We start from the raw sequence: 22541 nt of genomic DNA, 5'->3' as shown, positions 1-22541 counted from the left end.
TTACCAATTACATACTTTGTATTTATTTTGAATTATTTTGTATTGGATTGGATACAGGAGTTTGTATTCAATCCAATACAAAATGTGTTTAAATGAGTTTCAATTTGAATTTCCCTCACACGCGCCGACGTCATTGTACGCGCCGACGTACACGCACGGAGGGAGAAGAAGCCGGCCGGTTTCTTCTTCTCCGCTGTCCGGCTTCTTCTTCCCGGAGAAGGCACCCGACACTGGAGGACGACGCTGGAACACGATGATGGATGATTGCAGCGGGACCAGATAAGTGATCGATAAACCCAAACTTTTCTCACTGTATTTTCATACAGTGAGAAAAGTTCGGGTTTATCGATAATTGTAACTGATTTAAACCCAAACCAAGGTCGGGCTTATTGCTCGGCTGGTTAAAATTCTGTGAAATTGAGGGAGGATTGTGTTTTTTTTAAACAGATCACATTACTTTGAGATAAAGTCATTTGGGTTTTTATTGAATTATGTGTCTGATTGTACGTCTGCCTGACTAGTTGTCAGTATTTTCTATGGTCTGCCTGCAAGTTGTTTTTCCCATTACTGACTTACCAATTGTCTTTGTATGTAACCAGCCATCCTAGTAAAGGGCCTTTCCTTCCCCATGCCAGAGGCTCCGGCAAGGAGAACAGTGAGAATCAAATCTCACCCAAATCTCCTAAAACAAGCAGCCAGGGCCAGTAGGCTTTTAAACTTTACACTGTTAATATACAGCCATAAGGCGGTGGGAATGCAATACATACCAGGATTTGCACTTCTGTTTTTCAGTCGAAATTTGGGACAACCGATAAATAAATAAAAGTATTGGTTAGAAACATTAAAAAATGTTACATTTTCTCTATAACATATCAAATTGATTCATATTTTGAGGCAAGGCCGTCATTTATTATTGTTTAAAGTGGGAAGTTTAAATGGAAATATGTTATGATACTTTAAATCTCAAGCTGTAGCTACTTCCAGGGTGGTAGGCATTCCCATGCAGCTGCGGATGGCAGCCACCTTGCAGCTGCCCACACCATTGCGCTAGTTCTTTTAGAACTAACTAACATTTGAATATTTTACAGTTGAATCCTTCTGAATCAAATACCACCATCCCATTTATTCTCTTGAAGTGGTTTAAGGGTGCAAGTCTGAACATAGTCTTAGTGTAGTGGAATGTGGTGTAGTCTAGTTGGAAACAAGTTTCAAAAAAATAACTGTTAGCTGAACTAGATATAAAGCATTAGAACAATAATACTATTTAATGGTCCTACCACTATAAAGCTAGGATATCACAAAATAGGTTCCTCTATAGTGGACACAAGGCTTTCATATAATTTATAAACTCATTCCTGCAGCCAGCTGTTAGGTAGAATCTGGGACCTCCAAGCTTTACTGTTCTAAGAGTCTGATCACCAAAATGACCCATGCAGGTTACAGGTTAAAGTTAAATTAAACTTAATTGTGTGTGTTTTTATTGGAACAAATCCAGATTCATTGTAGACATATATTAAACGCATCCTTTGTCATCTTATGGTCATCTGATATATTGCTGCAATTTACTTATTCTGATCTTAACTAAGAATGTTCTTGTTTTTCTTGCAGCTTGGACTGACAATAGCAATCCGATACAGTCACAGGTAAAGATATTTGTTTTTTGTATAAAATTTTGTTTAACCTGAGTGTGTAATCGTTTGCACTTTTCAGCTTTTATTTGCTGTAACATGACTCTGTGATTTGCAAAATGGTTGGGTCCAGAATTGAATGGTCCAGCAACTGTTTCTCTTAGATTTCAGTTGTAAGGGGTGCAATTGAAAAAGTTTTTTTTTAAATAGGCCAACAAGCTTTATTGTACAGAACCTGAAAAGAAATTAAACTAGCGAGGCTAAGTAAATTTGATAATACTTAGATTTTCATTACCATTGCCTTTATGACATTGGCAATCAGCAATCATACTGACTGTTTTACATTCATATTAGGTTACTTCGTTTGAAAACTCTGAAATGTTCTAGTTCTCTAATGGAGGAAATTATTTTATTATTATTAATATTATTATTATACAGTATTTATATAGCGCCATTATATAAAGAAGTGCTGAGCTGTCCCTCAAAGGGGCTCACAATCTAATGTCCCTACCATAGTCATATGTCTTTATTACAGTCTAAGGTATATTTTTGGGGGAAGCCAATTAATCTAACTGCATGTTTTTGGAATGTGGGAGGAAACCGGAGTACCTGCAAGAAACCCACGCAAACACAGGGAGAACCTGCAAACTCCATGCAGATAGTGTCCTGGCCAAGATTCGAAACAGGGACCTAGCACTGCAAAGGCCAGAGTGCTAACCTCCAAGTCACCATGCTACATTTTCACTTAAAAGTAAATTTCCACTTTCCACAAAGCAATTTTCTCACATTTGTGATTTGTTGATCAGAATCACGTGCACGAAAAAAAACCTGTATGTGGTTATTCCTTGCAATGACATTACTTCCACAAGTGTCCAGGAGTTCATGCCGGGAACTCAGGTATTCTGGGATCATAGGCAAAATTGTTCATGTGCAGCTCAGTGTACATTCAACAGAGGACTGCAAGCATACAGATAAGTTTGTTTTTAAAGTTTAGTTCCGCTTTAATGCGCCCAGATGTATTCAAGATGCAGGTGCTAACATTTGCCACCTCTCAGGATCAGAATAGGGATCCTCCTTTTTTGAACTTTTTTTTTAATCACATGACCAACCACCATGAAATAACAGAGAAGTTGCCAATGGAGCAAAGGCATTTCTTGACTTTTGTTTCTTTCTGCAACATTAAGAATACAGGGTCTGGTGTTGGTTGACTATAGTTATACACTAACTCAGAACACTGTAGTTTTGGCACAACAGGGAAGACATTTTAAAACATCTTTGCAGTGGTGCAGTGTTTTTCAGAAAGGGACCTCTGCCTCCTTTTCTTCTATATAATGTACTTAAGGATTATTTTCTACTGCTGCTTTACTACTTTTACTACAATTAGCCTAGTTATGGTATTATTAAATGTAGCCTTAGTAGTGCACCTAATGGGTCATTTTTCTCCAATTCACTGTACAATCCATGAACAATTGCATAGTGTTAAATAGGTTCAAGGAATAGTACCCTGAAATGTGGTCTTCAATAAAAAATTGCATCTGGGTTTTTGAATTTATACCACTTTTGTTACAAAGATGGACTTCAATCTCAATCAGTGGAATCTATTGAGAGTCAAGTGGAAAAAACAATGCCATATATTGGATTTCATCCAAAGCAGAAGTTTCACAAGTTGAAATGATTGTTTTCATAGATTAGCATCTTGCATAAGTATCTAAATCTTTTATGTTTTATTGCAGTGACATCAAAGCTTAAATTTCTAAAGCAGCAATGTTAGGCTTAGAAAAGAACCACATTTTTTTATAAGCAACATGTTGTCATATTGCTGACAATTTACCTATGGTGCATGTAAGAAGATTTTTTTTCAATACACCTACGCATCAGGAAGTCTATCCCCGGTACGTGGGTGGTGGGGGCGTACAGAGAGATTTCTTATCGTAAGGTGATTCTGGGGATGCCATGAGTACTAAGGTGGTTTTGCTCAAAAAGACTGATGAGCAAGAAATGGAATAAAATACATTATCTAAGAAGAATCAGTCACAGAAATTTACAAGAAATGAACACTTTGTAGGATGTGTGAACCTAGCTAAGTGATTCCATTACAGGCTGTTATATCAGAATATGTGCAAGTTTCTGATCTTTTATTGCCTTGCCAACAATTATGACATGATATTTGGTGTTACTGAGAAAACATGACATTTCATAGAGATTTGATTTCTTCTAAAGACATACTTATTTACTGTGAGACATTGCAATATGAAAAGTACAGCCACACAGGACAACTGTCCTGATCATTTTGGATTGTTATAGTTAAACTAAAGCCAAAAATATCAAGTTAAAAATGAAAAGTTCAATTAAAGATAATTTACAACCAAAAAAAAAACAGATTTTGATGCAAAGTTTACCATAAGTCCAGAGATCCAATATGGCCAGCATGAAAAACTACAAACAGCTAAGAAAACCCAATTGCATAAAAAGATATGTAATTATTATCACATACACAATTATGTTTGCAAAACAAAAAAAATTCCTATCACACTATTAAAGCAGACATGCAATGTTTCTTTTGGTGGCCTGTTTAAGCTCTAAACATGTGCTGTGTAGATTAGACACCGCACACAGAGCCAGCCGCCAGGGATAATGTAACTTGTGAGTGCTAATTGGTTACATCACCATAGGTGGACTACAATATCCATGGATCCCTTGCCTGCAGTAATGACAGTTCCTCTATCTGGCAACTGCACAGGGTAAGCATGTTCCATAATCTGCAGGTATGCTGTGCATGCTTGGTAAATACGGCAGAAGCTCACCACCCACCAACCAGTTTAGTTCTCCTTTAAATGTTTTCTTACTTCAAGGGCACATCATATTCGAAATGCATATTTGCAGATTGCAACCAAACTAAAATTGTTTTCTTTGTAATGTTACTACATATACTGTAGCCCAAAATGTGTAAAATAGGACAGGCTAAATGAAAGAGATTTGTGTGTAAGTAAGGTCATTCTTATTTTTGCAACCTGTAGCATGAGGTGCAGACCAAACACATACTAAATGTGTTGAGGATAAAATACTCTTCAAAATGGTAAAACCAATTACTGAATACAGTGCTTTATTACAACACAATATACTTAGCAGTTTATGTTATTAGCTATATACAGCAATATCTGAAACAAGTAATCTGGCCAAAATGTTTTGTGGAACGGTACAAAATGTTCTGAGTTTATCACACCTGTGTCAGCATCTCCTCCATCTTTTAAAAGTTCATCAAACTGCAATTTTGCTGCAATAAACCGCTGGCAATTTACCTTTTAGTTAATAACACGTGTGAGTGGAATGTGGAAATCTAACCAGCGACTATATTTCTATTATAATGGGTTTAAAACCTAACAATGTTTCTAGTTATAGTTAAAAAAGACATTTAAGTAATGCTGGTTATGTAGTTTTGTATTCCAATACCCAGCATTGTTTGTGGTTCTCAGTAATGTTTACTAATCATATTTAGCAATGTCTTTCATGAGTCCGTGGTGTATTACAATGCCCAACAGCATTTTTGTCTGTATTGGTGATAATAATTGTCCCCTGCACCACTTATGTTTTAGCTTTTGTGCAATTTTGTGCAGGGCTGACAAACATTAAATTCTATGTTTAATTTTGCCAGAGAGCGGTTTAGAAACAATATGCACGGCCCCATAAATGACTCTTTAATGGAAACAAAATGAAACAGATTGTGAATGAATATTTTAGATTTTTAAACTACGAATTAAATCCCAGTGCAGTCTCCCGCCAATTAGATGCAATTTGGGATGTTGGTATAATTACGTTTTTTCACTTGAACTTTAAAGTAAATCATCTTTTATAAAACTGCATCCCATGATCCTTTCAGTCTGATGTGTGTTGTGTATTTGAACAAAGACTACAGGGTATTAGAGTTGTTCATAGAATAAAGATAAATAATGCCAAAACCACTTCTTTTTAATTTTTTTAATTAAGACATCAGAGGAGACAACATACTTTTCTGCTGTCCTGCTAAATATGGATAAAGGACGGACCAAAAAGAGCAAGAGATGCAGAATTTTGCTTTGATTCTGTGGTTAATGTCACAATTGTGTTCCTACGCTTTCACTTTTGAGCAAGTGGATTTGCTAAATAGTGCAAGGAAAACCTTTTTTTCCACAAGGTGCTGAATTGCTGGCTGATTAAGTGAAGTGACGCTCCCTTGCCAACAGTGCAGAGTGTCGCTATAAAGGGTGACTTGTGCAAACTTTCCTGTTTTGGCCTACATAACAAACATAGTATATATTACCAGTAACAAGGGAAGAAGGGTGAGGTAAGGCTAAGAATTAAAAAGCCTGATGGGTTTCCTCCCAAGATGTTCCTGGAAGGCAAATTTGTCTTCCCAATCTTATTGTAGATTCCACCATAAGACTGAACAATACTTAATTATATTCCAATTATGCTTTATTTATTAAAGCATTGACTGCTATCAAATCATTTTGTCTTGTTTTTTGTGGTCTTTTACTTTCCATGAACTCAATATCTACAGAACTCCAACACTGATACTGATTCTTATTGGGATTGTTGTAGTACTGTATGTCCCTTTGCATGTTACAATAGATGTGTTATGTCACCAAATCGCCTCCAAACACTAGACCTTTGACAGAACAGTAAACTTTGCTTTTGTGCAGGCCCAAACATCTATGTCAAGGACAGTGTGAATGAGTGAAAAAAAAAGATCTTATGAGCAGGAAAACCTGACACCTTTTTGTACTGGCTCCTTTATGACATGTTATTGATGGAAGGTATGGTCACTATGCTTGAATAATAGTGCATGCATGACATTTCTAATATTCCATACATATAGCTGGCCAAAACACAATCTTAGAAGGTGGTATTGTGAAAATCTTTTTTTATCCCAAAATAAATTTAATAGTATTCACTTTATTTGCTGAGAGAAAAGTGTAGAAAAATCCAAATAAATTACAAAATAGTGTCAGTAAACATACATTTTGATTTATATTGTTCATTGCTTTTCAAAGTTACTTGAACTGCACTGTCTTATAGCAGAAGACAAGTTCAACATTAATATTAAAAATATCTGTTAAAAGTTTGTTCCGAACATTTTTCATATAGGTAGGCTATATTAGGGCTGCACAGTGACTCCGTGGTTAGCACTTTTGCACTTTGCACTTTGGCTTTTGCAGTGCTGGGTCCCAGGTTTGAATCTCGACCAGGACATTATCTGCATGGAGTTTGCATGTTCTCCCTGTGTTTGCTTGGGTTTCCTCTGGGTACTCCAATTTCCTCCAACAATCCAAGAACACGCATTTAGGTTTATTGGCTTCCCCCAAAATTGACCTTAGACTGTATTGAAGACATATGACAATGGTAGGGACATTAGATTGTCAGCCCCTTTGAGTTATAGCTAGTGAAATCACTATGGACTTACAGCGCTGCGTAATATGTCGGCGCTATATAAATACTGTGTAATAATAATAATAACCAAATATTAACTATACTGACCATTATAAACCAGAAAAATGCAGCAAGTTTACTACTTGTGTCCTGTAGTATAAACTTTATATATCAAACCTGAATAGATATATTTTAGTTTAGGTAGGACTTACTCTGCTGCAGTACAGTTTGTTTCATTCATACTCTAGTTCAAATTTGTCCTACACAAATCATAACTGTCCACATTATTTATTTGAAAATAACAAAAAAACTAGCTAGGCTTCATCAAAATTTTTTCCAGGGCACCTCTTTTTGAAGGATAAAACAAAGGGTCAATAAGTGAGTAAATAATTCTGCCCATGAAACCTTTGACCAGTATGTGGTGTCTGGAGCTCCAAGGTAGCAGTCAGAGCTAATGTAGAGGGACATTATTTAGTCATCTTAAAATAATATCAGTTCCTTTCTGGTGTTTGATCTTTGTATTTTACTGCTCTTGATATTAATTAATACTTCAAGTTTGTTGGCAATTTTAACTTACCTGTATCTTAAGATTCATGACATGAGGTTGTTAATTCTGTATAGTAAACTTAAATTTTACAGCCTGAACTTCGTGTGACCTTGAAGTATACAGAGTAAACTCAATCTCTCCGTAACATCTAGAACAGATGTGCAAACAGGTGCAATGTATGTGGTGTAACAAAGAGAATCTCTTATATAAACATATGCCATTTTTTTTATAACATTTCACTAGTATCAGCCTGTAAATTACATCTCCGTATTTGTCACACTCTGCAGGAGCAACACAGGTGCAATAATATAGAGTATTTTTACTTAGATAATGTCATCAACCTAAGTGGACTTTAACATGTGAGCATTTCTCAATATACAGAAGTAGACACGAACAATATAGTTTAATATATAGGATAAAGGATATGTGCAACCTATCATACATAAAATCTGTAGTGGTACATTATTTGCATCCTGGAAAAGTTACCTGGCTGTTATTCTGATCATTGGCTTTAGTACTATCTTCATTACTGAAAAGTATGCAGATGTTTAAGTAGGAAGGAAATCGGAGCTGAAGATCTACACTGCAATCTACTGAAGCAAGCCATTGCAACATGCATTTTCAGATGCCCAGTAATGTTTGCCTTTGTTTTTCTCATAACAGGTTTACTTTTTTCTAATGGGTAATAATGTATTAAAGGAAGAGCAACAGTTCAGAATATAAAACATTGGAATAGGTATGGAAGCTATGTCTCGTGTGATAGATTCAAAAGAAGTTCTAAATTCTAAAAAACTTTTTTATAGCTGATTGACAATATAGGATAACATTTGAAGCACAAATTTGTGTAGAAGAATAGGTTTTGTATTTTTTTTTCTGTAAGGTAATGTAATCACATGCGCTGTACTCTTTCCTTGGGTGTATAAATGAGTGAAGTATTCAGAACCAATAAATCTAGTGTAGGAATAAGCTTTTCTGTTATTGACTTATTTCCGTTGAATATTGATGAGCACACATGAAATCAGGGTATAGTAACATCTTTGGGGAAATTATAACTTAAATATTCAACTTTGCAATTTAAAACATCTTACCTATTTCCTTACTTTGTCTGCACTGGGGGTGGGCAAATGTAGAAGTTTACTGAAGAAATAAATTTAAAAGACATTTCGAGAATATGACATTTAAGAAGTTGATTGCAAAGCCACTGAACATACTGTTAACATCAAAAGGAAAAATTAAAAACAAGTATTTTTTTTCCCCCAAATAAGTTACTATCAATACTATGTTTAAAGGTTTTACAGTTGACTTAGGTCTGCAATTTTAATTTATGAAATGTTGAAAATGAGCCTAATGTTAATGTATATTTTTATAGTAGTGAAATTACAATTTTTTGGGCAAAAGCAGTTCTTGAAAGAATCAGCTCCTGTTTCCTGTTATACACTGTACAATTTTATACATAGAACAACAAAATTATACAATTTTATACATAGAAAATGTTCAGCACAGCTTTTGCATTACAGAAAAAATACTGTAAATAATAACAAAAAAGGTGCATTGGCATTCATGCACCTAACCAAAGCAAAGTTGCCCTGAAAACAACAGTCAATATAAAATTAACAATAAAGTACAATAGTGGTACCTCTAGCATCTGACAGAATAATAAAGGTCCAAGAACTCGGAAAACACTATCACCTTTACCTAATCTTACCAGCTATTCAAAGACATCTGGGGTATGGAAGGCACAGAAAACTGTAACCAGGGTTCCCACACAGATAGGAATTTCTGATGTGTATCTGTGAGGGAGCTCGGTAATTTCTCATTAATCAACATATTATTTATTCTGAGTTTTACCTCATCAGGGTAATAGCTGTTTATTCGAATTACTCGCTATCACTTGCTTAGCAGTCCAAAATACGTATATACATACAGCTTGTTGTACAGTAGAGAAATCAGTTTAGAAGTTAACAACTTCGTAAAGAGATATGCTCTATCACCTACAATTGCAGTGGACAATCTTTGTGTTGGATTAGAGATGAAATCCAATGACGTTAGTGTAAGTACCTAAAATTCCTTACCTGAGGCATCATGATTTACACGAATAGTATCCCAGCTAATAATTCCTGATCTATGCAGCAGTTAATGCACTCTCAAAAAATTATGCTCGGACCTTCATTTAAATGCAGTTGGTGACTCCCAGCCCGGGATAAATATGGGTTTTTTTTTGAATTGGAAGCAGAAGGGGAATGGGACATCACCCCTGACTGTATTAACCAATAGTGTTTTCCGAGATATCCGCGTTTTTTTTGCCGTTCCATACAAAAGACGTCACCAACTTCTTGTAGTCCCTATAACACCTAATGTTCTTATAACAAGAACCGTCACAGAAAGCGTCCTAAGCAAATATAACAATTTCTGTAGAAATGTCATCTGAACTGAATTAGATCTCCCAATCCACGAGAGTGGCAAATTATCTATAGAGCACTTCCTTGAGTTTGGCAAATAGCTGTTTAAAATTTGCATAGTATAGCTTGTCATATTTCCCTGTATGTTTAATACCTAGATAATCAAGGTGCTGTACCGACAAATAAAATTTGAAGGCAGTCTGTATGGCAGCAAGGGTAGAAAGGAGGAAGCGTGAGATTCATAGCCATAGATATTTCCTCATTTATTACCGACACTTGAGCGAAATCCATTAGGACTACCACTAAATTTGGCAGGGAGATCATAGGTTGGGTTATGAATAACATACCATCATCTGCAAAACAGTTCAGTTTGTACTCCTCACCCCCTATCGTAATTCCGTGAATGTTAATGTTAGACCTGATTAAGTGGGCTAGAGGTTTTAGGGCTAAGATAAAAAGCAGTGGTGATAAAGCAAACCCTTGTCCTGTACCTTGCCGCCCTGGGAATAAGGAGCGAATAGTAGGACATAGCATGTCCTAGCAGATGGGGAGGAGTACAAAGCAGACATCCAGGCCATAAATTGCCGTTGAAAACCCCATTTGGGAAGGATATAAAATAGATAATCCCAGGAAAGGGAATCAAATGCCTTGTGTACATGTAAGCTAGTAACATACTTGGAATACGCTCAGAGTGTGCTAGGTGTAATAGATTAATAATTATATATATATATATATATATATATATATATATATATATATCATTTTTTTTTTTTAACGTCAATTGTAATTTTCTGTTCTGCATAGTAAATTGGTGCAGACTGCTGAGGGCAGTAAACAAAGCAATTCTTTTACAGGTCTTGGCTTTTAGTAACTGCTTTGAGGCTTCAGGTACAGAAAGGGTTGCTATAAGGGACTATAGTGTAAATAGCTTAATGTACCTGTATATTTGGGAACAATCAAGTTAAAAAATATATATATATATATATATATATATATATATATATACCCTTCAAGCAATTATTGCACTTGGTTTGTTTGTAGGATTGTTTTTTTTTTCTTTTAGTATCAGCAAGGTTGGTTGGTTTTAATTTAAACCAGTCATCTACCTTTTTAGAACATAGATTATATGAGCTTCCTAGAAAACCAAGATGGTGAGCCCAATGCAAATGCCATCTTACTGAAATGTCCCTAGACATGTGTGACAGATGGGAGGACCACAACATACTCATTGACTGAAGGAATTCATAGAGAATGAACCAGTAAGCCAACTTAGTCAATTTTATGTATTTAAATATGTAAAGTAGAATTGTCAAAGATATAGCAAAGGATATTAAAAGGATATTGGCTTTGTGGTGGGGTTTGCAATAATTGTGAAGATACTCATTTAATGCAGGAGTTTCGTGGTAAAGGGGTCTACTATTTGAGTTTTGCTTTTTGCAGAATCTTAGCCACATCTATGATTCTTTTCTAAGTAGACGTGGTGTAAAAAGGATGTTTGTAACAAGAACAAGGTGTTGAGGTAGCTTCATTATTTAAGAGATCATAGTACTTTGCATGGTTCATCAGATGTCTTCACCCAACAAGATATTATCATAAAGATTCAAACAATTTAAATGTTTACAGTTTTTGAGTTGAGTATAACGGTGTCATGTACTTAAACTTCTTCTAGAAGTAAGTAATGTTCACAAAGACTATACATCAATAATGTCAGCTGCACGACTATTCAATTTTGTTAGAGCAACCACGGTTTACCATGAGTAAGCCAAAAGCAGTCGCCAACATGGTCAAGATATATAGTTATTTATATATAGAATATACTTGTGTTTTTGTTATCTGATCACTATACTTGTGTTATGTGGCATATATCTAATTTAGTATAAAAGAAGATATAGATGCAATCATTGGCCTTTTCTGATAAGAAATTGGACTTGAGTGTGAATGAAAAAAGTTGCTAAAAATTTTAGTCTTGCTGTATTGTCAGATAACTTTGATGATAAATTAGAAGTATAAAGAAATAGGAGCATGATTCAAATTTTAAGCCAGTAAAATTATTATAGGTAGGGATGAAGGTTTAGCTGTTTGCATATGACAGAAAGTTTAATAACTGAGTAGTCTGCTTTGGGCTTGTTTACCGAAACAGTTTTGCAGCAATAATAAAAGTTTCTTAGGCTACATACACACATGCGATGGTTCTCGTCTGATAATTGGCTCAGGGCTGATATCGAATGAAAATCTGATGTGTGTATAGTGCTCATCGTCCGTTGTCTGAACGACCGCCCTGGTGGATCCACGGACAATGAACGATCATAATGCAAGTGAAGGGGAGCGGCGCCGTCATTTTCCCCTCTCCCCTCTCCATAGAGCAGAACGGTGCTGTATGTACAGCACTCGTTCATGCACTGTGCACTTGTTTATCGTTGGAAAGGATTATGAAAGATCCTTTCCAATGACAATTACTGCACGTGTGTACGTAGCCTTAGCCTTTTTTCTAAAAAATGTTTATAAACACTAAAGCCCACTTATGAAACCTAAAAGAGCAAGTAAAAAACTTTTTTTCTAGGTGTTGCAAGTGTGGCTTTGTCTCGGACCTGAGACACATTTTGTAGGTCTTTTTAAAGAGTTTAGGAGGAAGAACTACGAAACTATGACATGTTTCCATTTCCTATACCCCTTCAGTTCCTATGTTCAGTTCCGAACTATTCAATCTCTCCCTTTCTACTGGTACATACCCCTCAGCTTTTAAACATGCCATAATTTTCCCTATCCTAAAGAAACCCTCACTGGACCCCTCCTTGCCCTCCAACTACCGTCCTATCTCCCTTCTCCCATATGTCTCCAAACTCCTTGAACGCCTTGTCTACAAAAGACTCACCCATTACCTGAACACCAACTCTCTCCTTGACCCCCTCCAGTCTGGTTTTAGAGCTGCCCACTCCACTGAAACAGCCCTTACTAAAGTGGCCAATGACCTCATCAGAGCTAAGTCTCAAGGCAACTTTTCCCTGCTCCTTCTCCTTGATCTTTCCTCTGCTTTTGACACTGTTGATCATCCCCTTCTAATATAAATCATGCGCTCCATTGGTATCTGTGACACTGCTCTCTCTTGGTTTGCTTCTTATCTGTCTGACCTCTCCTTTCAAGTTTCTTTCAATGGTAACTCCTCCTCACCCACTCTCCTCCATGTTGGTGTTCCCCAAGGATCAGTCCTTGGACCGGTCCTCTTTTCTCTGTACACCTCCTCTCTCGGTAGTCTCATATCCCCCTTTGGCATACAGTACCATCTGTATGCTGATGACACCCAAATTTATTTGTCCACCCCTGACCTGTCTCCCTCAGTCCTGGATAAGGTCTCATGCTGCCTATCAGCCATCTCATCATGGATGTCTGACCGATTCCTGAAACTCAACCTGGATAAAACAGAACTCATCATCATCCCCCCCTCAAATTCCAAATCCCCCCCTGACATATATCTAACTGTTAACACTGTTATTCGTCCCTCCCCTCAGGCACGTTGTCTTGGTGTCACCTTTGACTCGGCCCTCTCATTCACCCCCCATATTCAGAACATTTCCAGGTCCTGTCACTTTCACCTACGCAACATCTCCAAAATCCGCCCCTACCTGTCCCCTGAGACCACCAAACTCCTTGTACATGCTCTTATCATTTCTCGTCTGGACTACTGTAACATCCTTCTCTCTGGTATTCCACTAACACGACTCTCTCCTCTACAATCTATTATGAATGCTGCAGCCAGACTCATCCATCCTTCCCTCCGCTCCTCTTCCGCTACATCTCTTTGTAGTTCTCTCCACTGGCTTCCTTTTCACCTTAGAATCAAATTTAAGCTCCTGTGCTTTGCCTTCAAATCCCTACACAGTTATTGTCCCACTTACATCTCTGACATGGTTAAAAAATACTCCCCCTGCCGCTCTCTCCGCTCCTCCAATGACCTACTAATGACTTCCTCATTCATAACCTCATCACACGCGCGGATACAAGACTTCTCCAGAGCTGCTCCAACTCTCTGGAATGGTCTTCCTCATCCTATTCGGCTTGCTCCTACTTTCTGCTCATTTAAAAGAGCACTCAAAACCCATTTTTTCAAACTTGCCTACCCGGCTTCTTCTGTCATTTGAAACCATCACTACTTCCCACCACTGCATATTTCCCATCCTATTGTGTGTGAAATTCCCCCACCTACTAGATTGTAAGCTCTTCGGGGCAGGGTCCTCTCTCTGTATCACTGTCTGTATTAGTCTGTCATTTGCAATCCCTATTTAATGTACAGCGCTGCGTAATATGTTGGCGCTATATAAATCCTGTATAATAATAATAATAATAATGCCAGAAAACGGTAACACTAGAAAAGCACTCTTTAGTCATTTTCAGGTCTTTAATAGATGCCTATAATTGCCTGTCATAAGTTTCTTCAAATCTCTCCCAGGTGACAAAACTGTAAGGTGATAACCACACTGTAATATAACAGTCTATTTGAGCAAGCTTTTGGATAGGACTAAGCAAATATTTGCACGTGCTGCTAGAGATGGTCACTGTGTGTTTAATTTTGCGGAACACATACATTTAATTTATCAATATATAGTGCATACCTTGCATTTATAAATATTCTTTGTAACAAGTATTATTATTACTTAGTAAATGAAGACCAGGATAAAAAATAAATGAAGACCAGGATAAAATATCAGCAAACATTTCTCAACTGATACAGTAAACAAAATAGCTGATTGGTTGGTACTGATGCACATTCTTTATAAAATTGTAATGCTTTCACCTGATGAACCAGTTATTCCAATCTTTTAATCAATGTTAAAAAAAAATATTACAACATGAAAACTAAATAAAGCTCTATTAATCCAACAAAATGTGATTGAAAGGCACCTACTGATATATTGAAATAGTTGTTTTGTGCTGATGCCAATTGATTTTTTGAAATTAAAAAAACACCAAATGCTCCTCCAATAGGGAAAATAGATCAAAGTTAAGTCTCACAAATTATCTCTCCAGCAATCATTCACTGAAACCAATGGGATTAATCAACATTCTCCATTAAGTCAGTTTTCAATTGATACTATATCAAAACAAAAAAAATAATGATATATTAGATTTAATCAAAAATTTTAAATGATCAATCCGATCAATATTCATGTGGCCAGTATTACTAAAAAATACTAATAATATAATTAGTAATTAAATATTAGTAATACTGAAATGGTTACTACTAGACTATTATGCTTGTATACTCAGCATGACTAGGCTTAAAATGTTCATAGATTGTTGTATGCTTTGCGCAGTGCTTTCTTATATATGTTTGTATGACCTTTGATAAAACAGATACATCTAAGTGGCAATCCAATTGTAGAGCCCACTTCTTTTCTACAAGCCTTCCTTAAAGTAGATGCAGATATGCATATATGCAAAGACATGCAGATAACCTCTATAAACTGTTCTACATTACAAAACATTTGTATTTTTATCTAATAATCTCATAATCATCTTTCTGTGACTGCTTTCCCTTTCTCGTCAGCATGCTCCATGTTTGCACATAAGAGCTGCATCATACTTTGCCTTCTTGTGCTGCTTTTTCCACTTCTTGTCATATCTGGCGTCTAAGGGTTTGGGAAGAAGTTAATCACAAATTAAATTCTGGTACTTACACTAGTAGCTTGTAAGATGTTCTCCTATTGATTTATTTTCTTGGCATTTTTATCTGCCTATAGTGCGGTTTTAATTTTGGGCCACGTTTTTTTAAATGTTGCCATTGTTGCCCTCTACAAATACTTTTTCCTTGTCTCAATGAAAGTCAGTATAAGTATCAGTGGGTAAAGCTGACTTGACTAGTTTTGTGCCCTAGAAGTTATTAAAACAATCAGATCAATATGGAAAGCAGATAGCTAACATTATCAGAAGGAGAAGGTGGGAAAGGTGGCCTTCATATTCTCTCAGTACAAGTTTCCTTTAAGATGTCATCAGTACAAGAGTTCTCAGGAAGTTTCTTATGAGAAGCTGTAAATAGGCTATGGTTACTCCTAGTATATTTCTTATAACTGTCATCCCAGCACTTTTAAAAGGAGCTAAAGATCAAAGGCATGATTACTAATTTCTTTTTTCTCTATAATGGTGGTTTAGGCACCTTATGGTTGGTTTATATAATCCTTCCCCTGACTCATTTGTATCTTCCTGTCAGGAAGAAGAAATTGGCCACATCTGCGTCACACGTATACTGGGAAAAGCTCTAGTTCAAGTAATACAAAAATATAATATGCTAATATGCACTACATAAAGAGCATGCTTGGTTCACTGGCATTGTGAATCATACTGCCATTCCTATATTTATTGTAAATTGTTCATTTTGAGTTGGCATACTGATCTGAGTAAGGCATATTCAATAAAGCAAAAAAAAAAAAATTATCACACATGGCTTTTGACTTTAATAAATCAAAATTTGATATGGGTATTTATTATGTGAATTTGTGTCCAATAATTAAATCTAGGGACCATAAAGTAGTTAGGCAAATAATTCTTTTAGTCAGGGTTTAAATGTCTCATTCAAAAAATACATTTAGTTTTTTATAGGTAAAGATGAAATACTATTTGAATATTACATGTTCTCATATGTAGCCAGCAGGTGGAGATTCAGGCTTAATTTTACATGTTTTCCAGTTGCCCCTCAACTTCTTTTTTTTAAAAAAAATAGTTAACTATAGAGTTCTATAAGAAGTAAATATTAAAAAAAGAACAGGTTTTATATAGATGAATGGTAGAGATCTATACAGAACGTTTTAAATGGTCTGCCAAGATTATAGATACAGATGCTACAAATACACTAAAATCCTTTGGGGCCCATTGACTTTAATGCAGAGTTTTGTGGCCCTTTTATTTGTATCACATTGAGACAACCCATTTATTTGTTTTTGAATATACATTAGATATGAGTATAATTTTGTCAATAGTCTACTTGATAGATTTCCTGTAGACTTTAAATGGCTACTCCTTTCTACACCTATAAAGTGACATTCTAAGGTTCCAGGACAAATCTTTCATTATCTTATTGAACACCTTTGGACCTATAGTCCTTTGATATTTGCACATCATTACTTAAAAAAAAGTCTGGGTTGTTCCACCAATTCTTGCAGCTCCCTAGTGTTTGCTCATACTGACAAGTGGGCTCAGTCTTCTCTAAGGAAGAATTCAACTTTCTTAGAAAAAGTTAGGGTTTGATTATTAGTGTATTCTTGTTTTTCAGAGTGTTCCTACTGACATCTTAAACCCCTTATAGGCCAGTTATATACTGACCAATTACTGTTAGACACCAATTCACATTTCATTTTTTCCAGTTTAATGGGGTACACTATTTTTTCCAGATTAGTAGTTAGGCCATACTGACAGCATGTTTTTCACAGTTTGAATAATGGGTCCTTAGCTTTTTAAACAAAGGGCCAGTCTTTTAGATGGTTGAGGGCCCAATAGTCAAAGATTGGGAGACAATCATATAACATGTGTACAAATCTTTTCTCTTTGGGATCACATGACCTTTTTTTTTTCATGACACCACTTTGCATATATAGTGTCTGGGCATGGTTATCTGTGCCAGAGACTTAGCTATTCTCTTTCGTCCAGTTATGCAGTTACTATTTATAATTAACTGTATCTATCTAGTAAATGGCATGTAGTGCAGTTTGCTGACTTTTTTTTTTTAATGAAAACACATAATAATTATTTACCTAGCTGGCTACAGAAAGGTAATCTATGCACTGGCAAGTGTTCTGCAACATATGATGTTACCACTAAGCAATGCATACTACATGGTATATACAGTACATGTAATCAGAGAATGTGGGGGCATACCACATTAGCATCTGTACACATGGACCCCTTGCATTTCATGACTACCCTCCATGGGCTGGCAAAAGTGAAAACTGCAAGTGAGACTTTAGTTAACCAACAACATATGGCTATAAAAAGTTTTGCATCTTCTGTCATCTAAAATAGCTGATAATCAAAGACACATTTTAACTTTTTAGCATATATAAATACAATGTGAGATAAGTTTGGCACAGGCGTATCTTCCTATTTGTGAATGGTATTAGAAGTTCCTTTATGTAAGTATGACTAGTATTTACCTTAGTGTTGACATTCATTTTGAACCCTTACTTCTTAGTCTGTTTTATTTAGAAGTTGTCAGAAAATGTTATGTGGCATTGCACTGCCAGCTCTTGGCTTTTTGAAATGCATCTCAACTATGTTGGCTTATCTGGAGGAAATGAATTGTGAGGAGGAGAAAATCTCTATTCTTGTCTGAAACGTCACAGAGCAGATGAGTTGTGGTGGCTTATCTTGTCTGCTCAGTACTCGGAGACGTATTAAATTATGGCATCTGCCAGTCATTGGAATTTTATAACCTTTTCATTTAAAGGGGGCTGTTGGGTAAGCGTTGCAGTAACACCTGTCATTCAAATAAAATTCTAATAGACCACTAAAGTTTTACATGACATTTTTCCATTAAAGGTTAGACATTAAATTAAATGCAGTAAACAAAGACAAAGCTTCCCCAAACCTTGTGTGCATTATACTAAAGATGTGAAAAACATGTTTAATCATAAAAGGGAACTATAGTAGTTTTCAGTTTAAGTGAACTTTTAAGTCATTGTAAAAAGCCAGTGCACATCAAAGTGAAATTTAATTTAAAGTAAAAACAACCGTTAGATTCTTATACATTTTGAGAAACAGTGACATTGTCATATATATGTCAACTTCAAATTTTAGGGATTCCCACCCACATGTGCTTTTACATCTTTATATTGCTTTTGCCTTCACGTTTATAAAATATGCTAAAATCTGTTTGTCCTTAATAGCCACATTGAAGGGAAAAAAGTTCAGTTCAGTTTTCCGGCAAAAGAGAAATAAACTTTAGATAGAATGACTATGAATAATGCGCACAGCAATATAAACATACCCAAAAAGCAGCCTGCAAAAGAGCATAATGAATATTTGTCTATCCTACAGTATGTTCCTTGGATTTTTCCTCTCCTAGGGACAAGCAAAGGACAAAAGAGGGTTAATCATCTTCCTTTACAGGTTGCTTTTTTGGGTACATTGATTTGCAGTTGATCACTAAGTAATTTTTATGTGACTTTTATATGTGCTAGTTTTTTCATATTTGCAGATTTTCAATTTAGTGGCTATCTGTAATACAGGCAGTAGTTGGTATGCTTGCTGAACTGAGTGGTTTACAAATGGGCTACATTGGCAGTTTAGCCCTTGGATAGAACATGTGCCAAAAACATGCTGAGAATGTCATGCACCAAGTAAAATTGTATATGTAATTCTGTACAGTCAGTGTAGTCATTTACAAACATATTCTGCACTGCAAAGCCAAACAGGTTAACACAAATAGGTCCTAAACAGACAATTAATGTTCCTGGTTAAGCTTTGCACCTTCCAGTTTCTCTCCTCCAGCTTGTTGATTGAACAGAGAAGTATCGTCAACTCTGTCCAGTAAGTAGGGGAGAGCCCCAAGGATCAGTAAGATAAACCTTCCTGCCTAACAAGGGGTGCATAACAAAAGTGGATGGAGTTCCTCTTTAAAGTGTTGAATAGCATGTCCAGTTTTATACACTACTATCTTAAGTTTCAATAATAAGCATGCATAACTTTAATCTAGGTCTTAAAACAGGATGTGATGTGCTTGTACTGTAAATGTCTTCAGTGGTCAAGTTAAATCCTCTTTGGCTCAAACAGTGTTATGTAAATGCTCACAGTTTCTTGTTTTCCTGCTTTGCCCCTGTCACCACGATACAAGATCAATAAACACTGTGTAGTTCTTTAGAGGTAATGGACCTCAAGGTGATAGTTGAATGAGGTAATGTCATTTGGTCTAAAGCCTTGTTACTGTTTACTGGTCACTAAGAAAACACAAGAGCCTATGCCAGAGATATGTTTACACAAATGCTTATTAATTGAGGCAACCTTTTTTTAAATACCATTTTTAATAAAAAAAAGATTGTCAAGATAACATTAAAGCTATATATGAAATATTGCAAAAATGGATTCCAGCAGGAAGAATCCATAAATATCCCAGGGTATATGCACTTTTCTTCCTGAATTTTTAGAGGGTTTAAAGTAGACCTTTCACTAAACACATTCACATTCTCTTAATTCTCATTTTCCTCTCCACAGGTGATTAGACTGCAACATTGAAAATTCATACCAATTTACAAAATTATAGTCTACTGCAAAGGGGCTATCTGTGTCAGGCATTTGTAAACGGCCTAGAACTGCATAGACATTGGGATGTGCATTAACCTCCCTAGAGGTTCCCCAAGTGTGACTTGGGGTAGAAAAAAGTTTCTTAAAGTGGTAACCCCGAGTCACACTCGGGGTAGGTAAACCTATGGGAATGTTAGTAAATAGAGGGCTTACCTGATCTGCCGGCGTCCCGCGCCGTCCATCGCCGCGATCTCTGTTTTCTTCCTCCTTTTGCATCCGAAGCGTTCCCGGTGACGTCGGTGCGTGTGTACGTTGCCGGCGGGGCGGGAAATTCAAAATCCATTTGTATTGCATTCAATACAACATACCTGTATTGAATGCAATACATTGGATTTTTATGTGATTGTTTTCAAGAACATTTATTTTACAGTATATATATTAGTATGAGTATAATGTGTATTTTTTTTTAAATTTAAATTTTTTTAGCAAATATATAGATTTTTTAATTTATTCAGATGATTGTTTTTACATGATTTTGTGTTTCAAACTTTATTGTACTCATACTTTTATATTATACTGTGAAATGAATTTTCATGAAAAACAATGTACTGCTTTTATATACACACACACACACACACACACAAACACTTCTCATGGTAACACTCATGGTTAAAACACACATGGTAAAACACACTCATGGTTAGTTCTGATTGACCCTTCCATTGGCTTAATTCAGGGATGAGCGAAAATGGAAAACCACTTGGTTACTTGGTTGATATAAGAGTTCTGTTTTGGTTTAGTTGGGCAATTAGCAATGTAGAGTGTCATGAACATTATGGAATGCAGGAAAAGAGAATGCTAGAGCTTTGATGCAGAGCTCGGGTAAGTATTTGAGCTTTCAGGGTGCTAACAAGAAGTTTTCAGAACATAGGTAGGTATGTGCAAATATGTGCAAAGGCACCTGCTATTAGTGACCTATGTTAAAAAAAAAAAACAGATGTTGTTGCTCACAAAATTATCATATTTGTAGATTAGGAGTAAGGAAAAAACAAATAATTCAACCAGGGAAAGAGGTATACAGAGGTTCACAGAATATTTTAAAGACTACTTTTAGTTTTCAGCTTTGAGCGAGGAGTCACGGGTCTAAGGGTAGATGAAGGGTAGATGAAAGGAAATCAAGAAAAGGTATAAAGGGAGGGAATCACTACAACACTAGGCAGAACACTACTGCTGTAAATGTAAAAATAATATTTTTATTCAGATGTTAAGACATCCCATCAACTGGTAAATCTGAAACATAGGTCAGTGGACCAACCAAAAGAAACCTTGAGGGCACTTGCATTATGAGGCTTCTGAAAAACAAACTAGGTTTAGTTCTCATGTCAAACACCTTTTTTCAATAGAACACATAGCTTGGCAATAAAATGCTGCATTTTACCTTATCACCTACAATTCAAACTTATCTCAGCAGGACATGCCACATCCCAAGAAATGAAAAGCAGCTCAAACACAGCCTTGTTACTGTGTCCATAATTCTCTGTAAATCCAATGTAGTCAATAGGAATCTGCTGACTTGTGTTTGCCTCATCTTCAGTACTTATCTCAGTGCCAAAAATGACAGAAATAAAAACCCAACAGATGTTCCAAATATTTTTGCTGAAATTTCACTTTGATATAAAACGACTGAGGGTTGTGGTAAAGCACCATAAATTGGTTTTGGTGATAATAATCTAGTAATAGTCAACCACTCTTATAATGCATAGTTCTTTTATTAATTTGTTTTACTTTTGTCAGGGCTATTGCCCATCTAAATAAAAATCACTGAACATAACTATCTAACATTCTAATTTATACTTTCAGAGGACACATAAGTTACCATACTATGAGATTTATTTTATAGAAACCTGCAAGACATAGTATAAAGCAATTTGCCCATTATAAGGATGTGTGGGGGAGCCTTCATGAGGTTTCGTGATACCTGCACATTTAAAGGATTCACTGAATCTAATTCATAAATATTGTATACTTACCTCATTTCTAAACTCATGCATCTTAGCCTTATATTTTTACAGAATTTAAATTATTGTTCTGGCACTGCTAACATTGCAAAATAATGTATATAAGTGCAACCTTAGCTCTTTTGTATGTTCCCACGAGTGTTTGTTAACTTTAAACTCCACCTTGATATGTAGACCAATGAGCTTTAATCCTTTGTTATCTCACACTTAACAAAAAATTTAGAAGAATATTTGCCATTCTAGTAGATGTTACTATATTTGCTCAGAAATTTTAAATCCACTAAATTAACATGACAGCCAAGTAACTAGTAATTTTAGA

General features: G+C 35.9%; 1 protein-coding gene across 1 annotated transcript in view; it reads left to right on the top strand.

Moving 5' to 3' along the window:
* ACOXL (acyl-CoA oxidase like) overlaps positions 1-22541 on the top strand; it is a gene marked incomplete in the record, with an annotated part of 142133 nt that overhangs the window by 69507 nt on the left and 50085 nt on the right. Inside the window, 1 exon segment of the mRNA XM_072409461.1 lies at positions 1609-1643. Within this exon segment, the coding sequence (XP_072265562.1) occupies positions 1609-1643 (35 nt within the window).

This window comes from Pyxicephalus adspersus, chromosome 4 (genome assembly GCF_032062135.1).
Source record: "Pyxicephalus adspersus chromosome 4, UCB_Pads_2.0, whole genome shotgun sequence".
NCBI lineage: Eukaryota > Metazoa > Chordata > Amphibia > Anura > Pyxicephalidae > Pyxicephalus > Pyxicephalus adspersus.
Note: the sequence above shows the minus strand (reverse complement) of the source record. Positions and strands in the feature narration are given on the sequence as shown.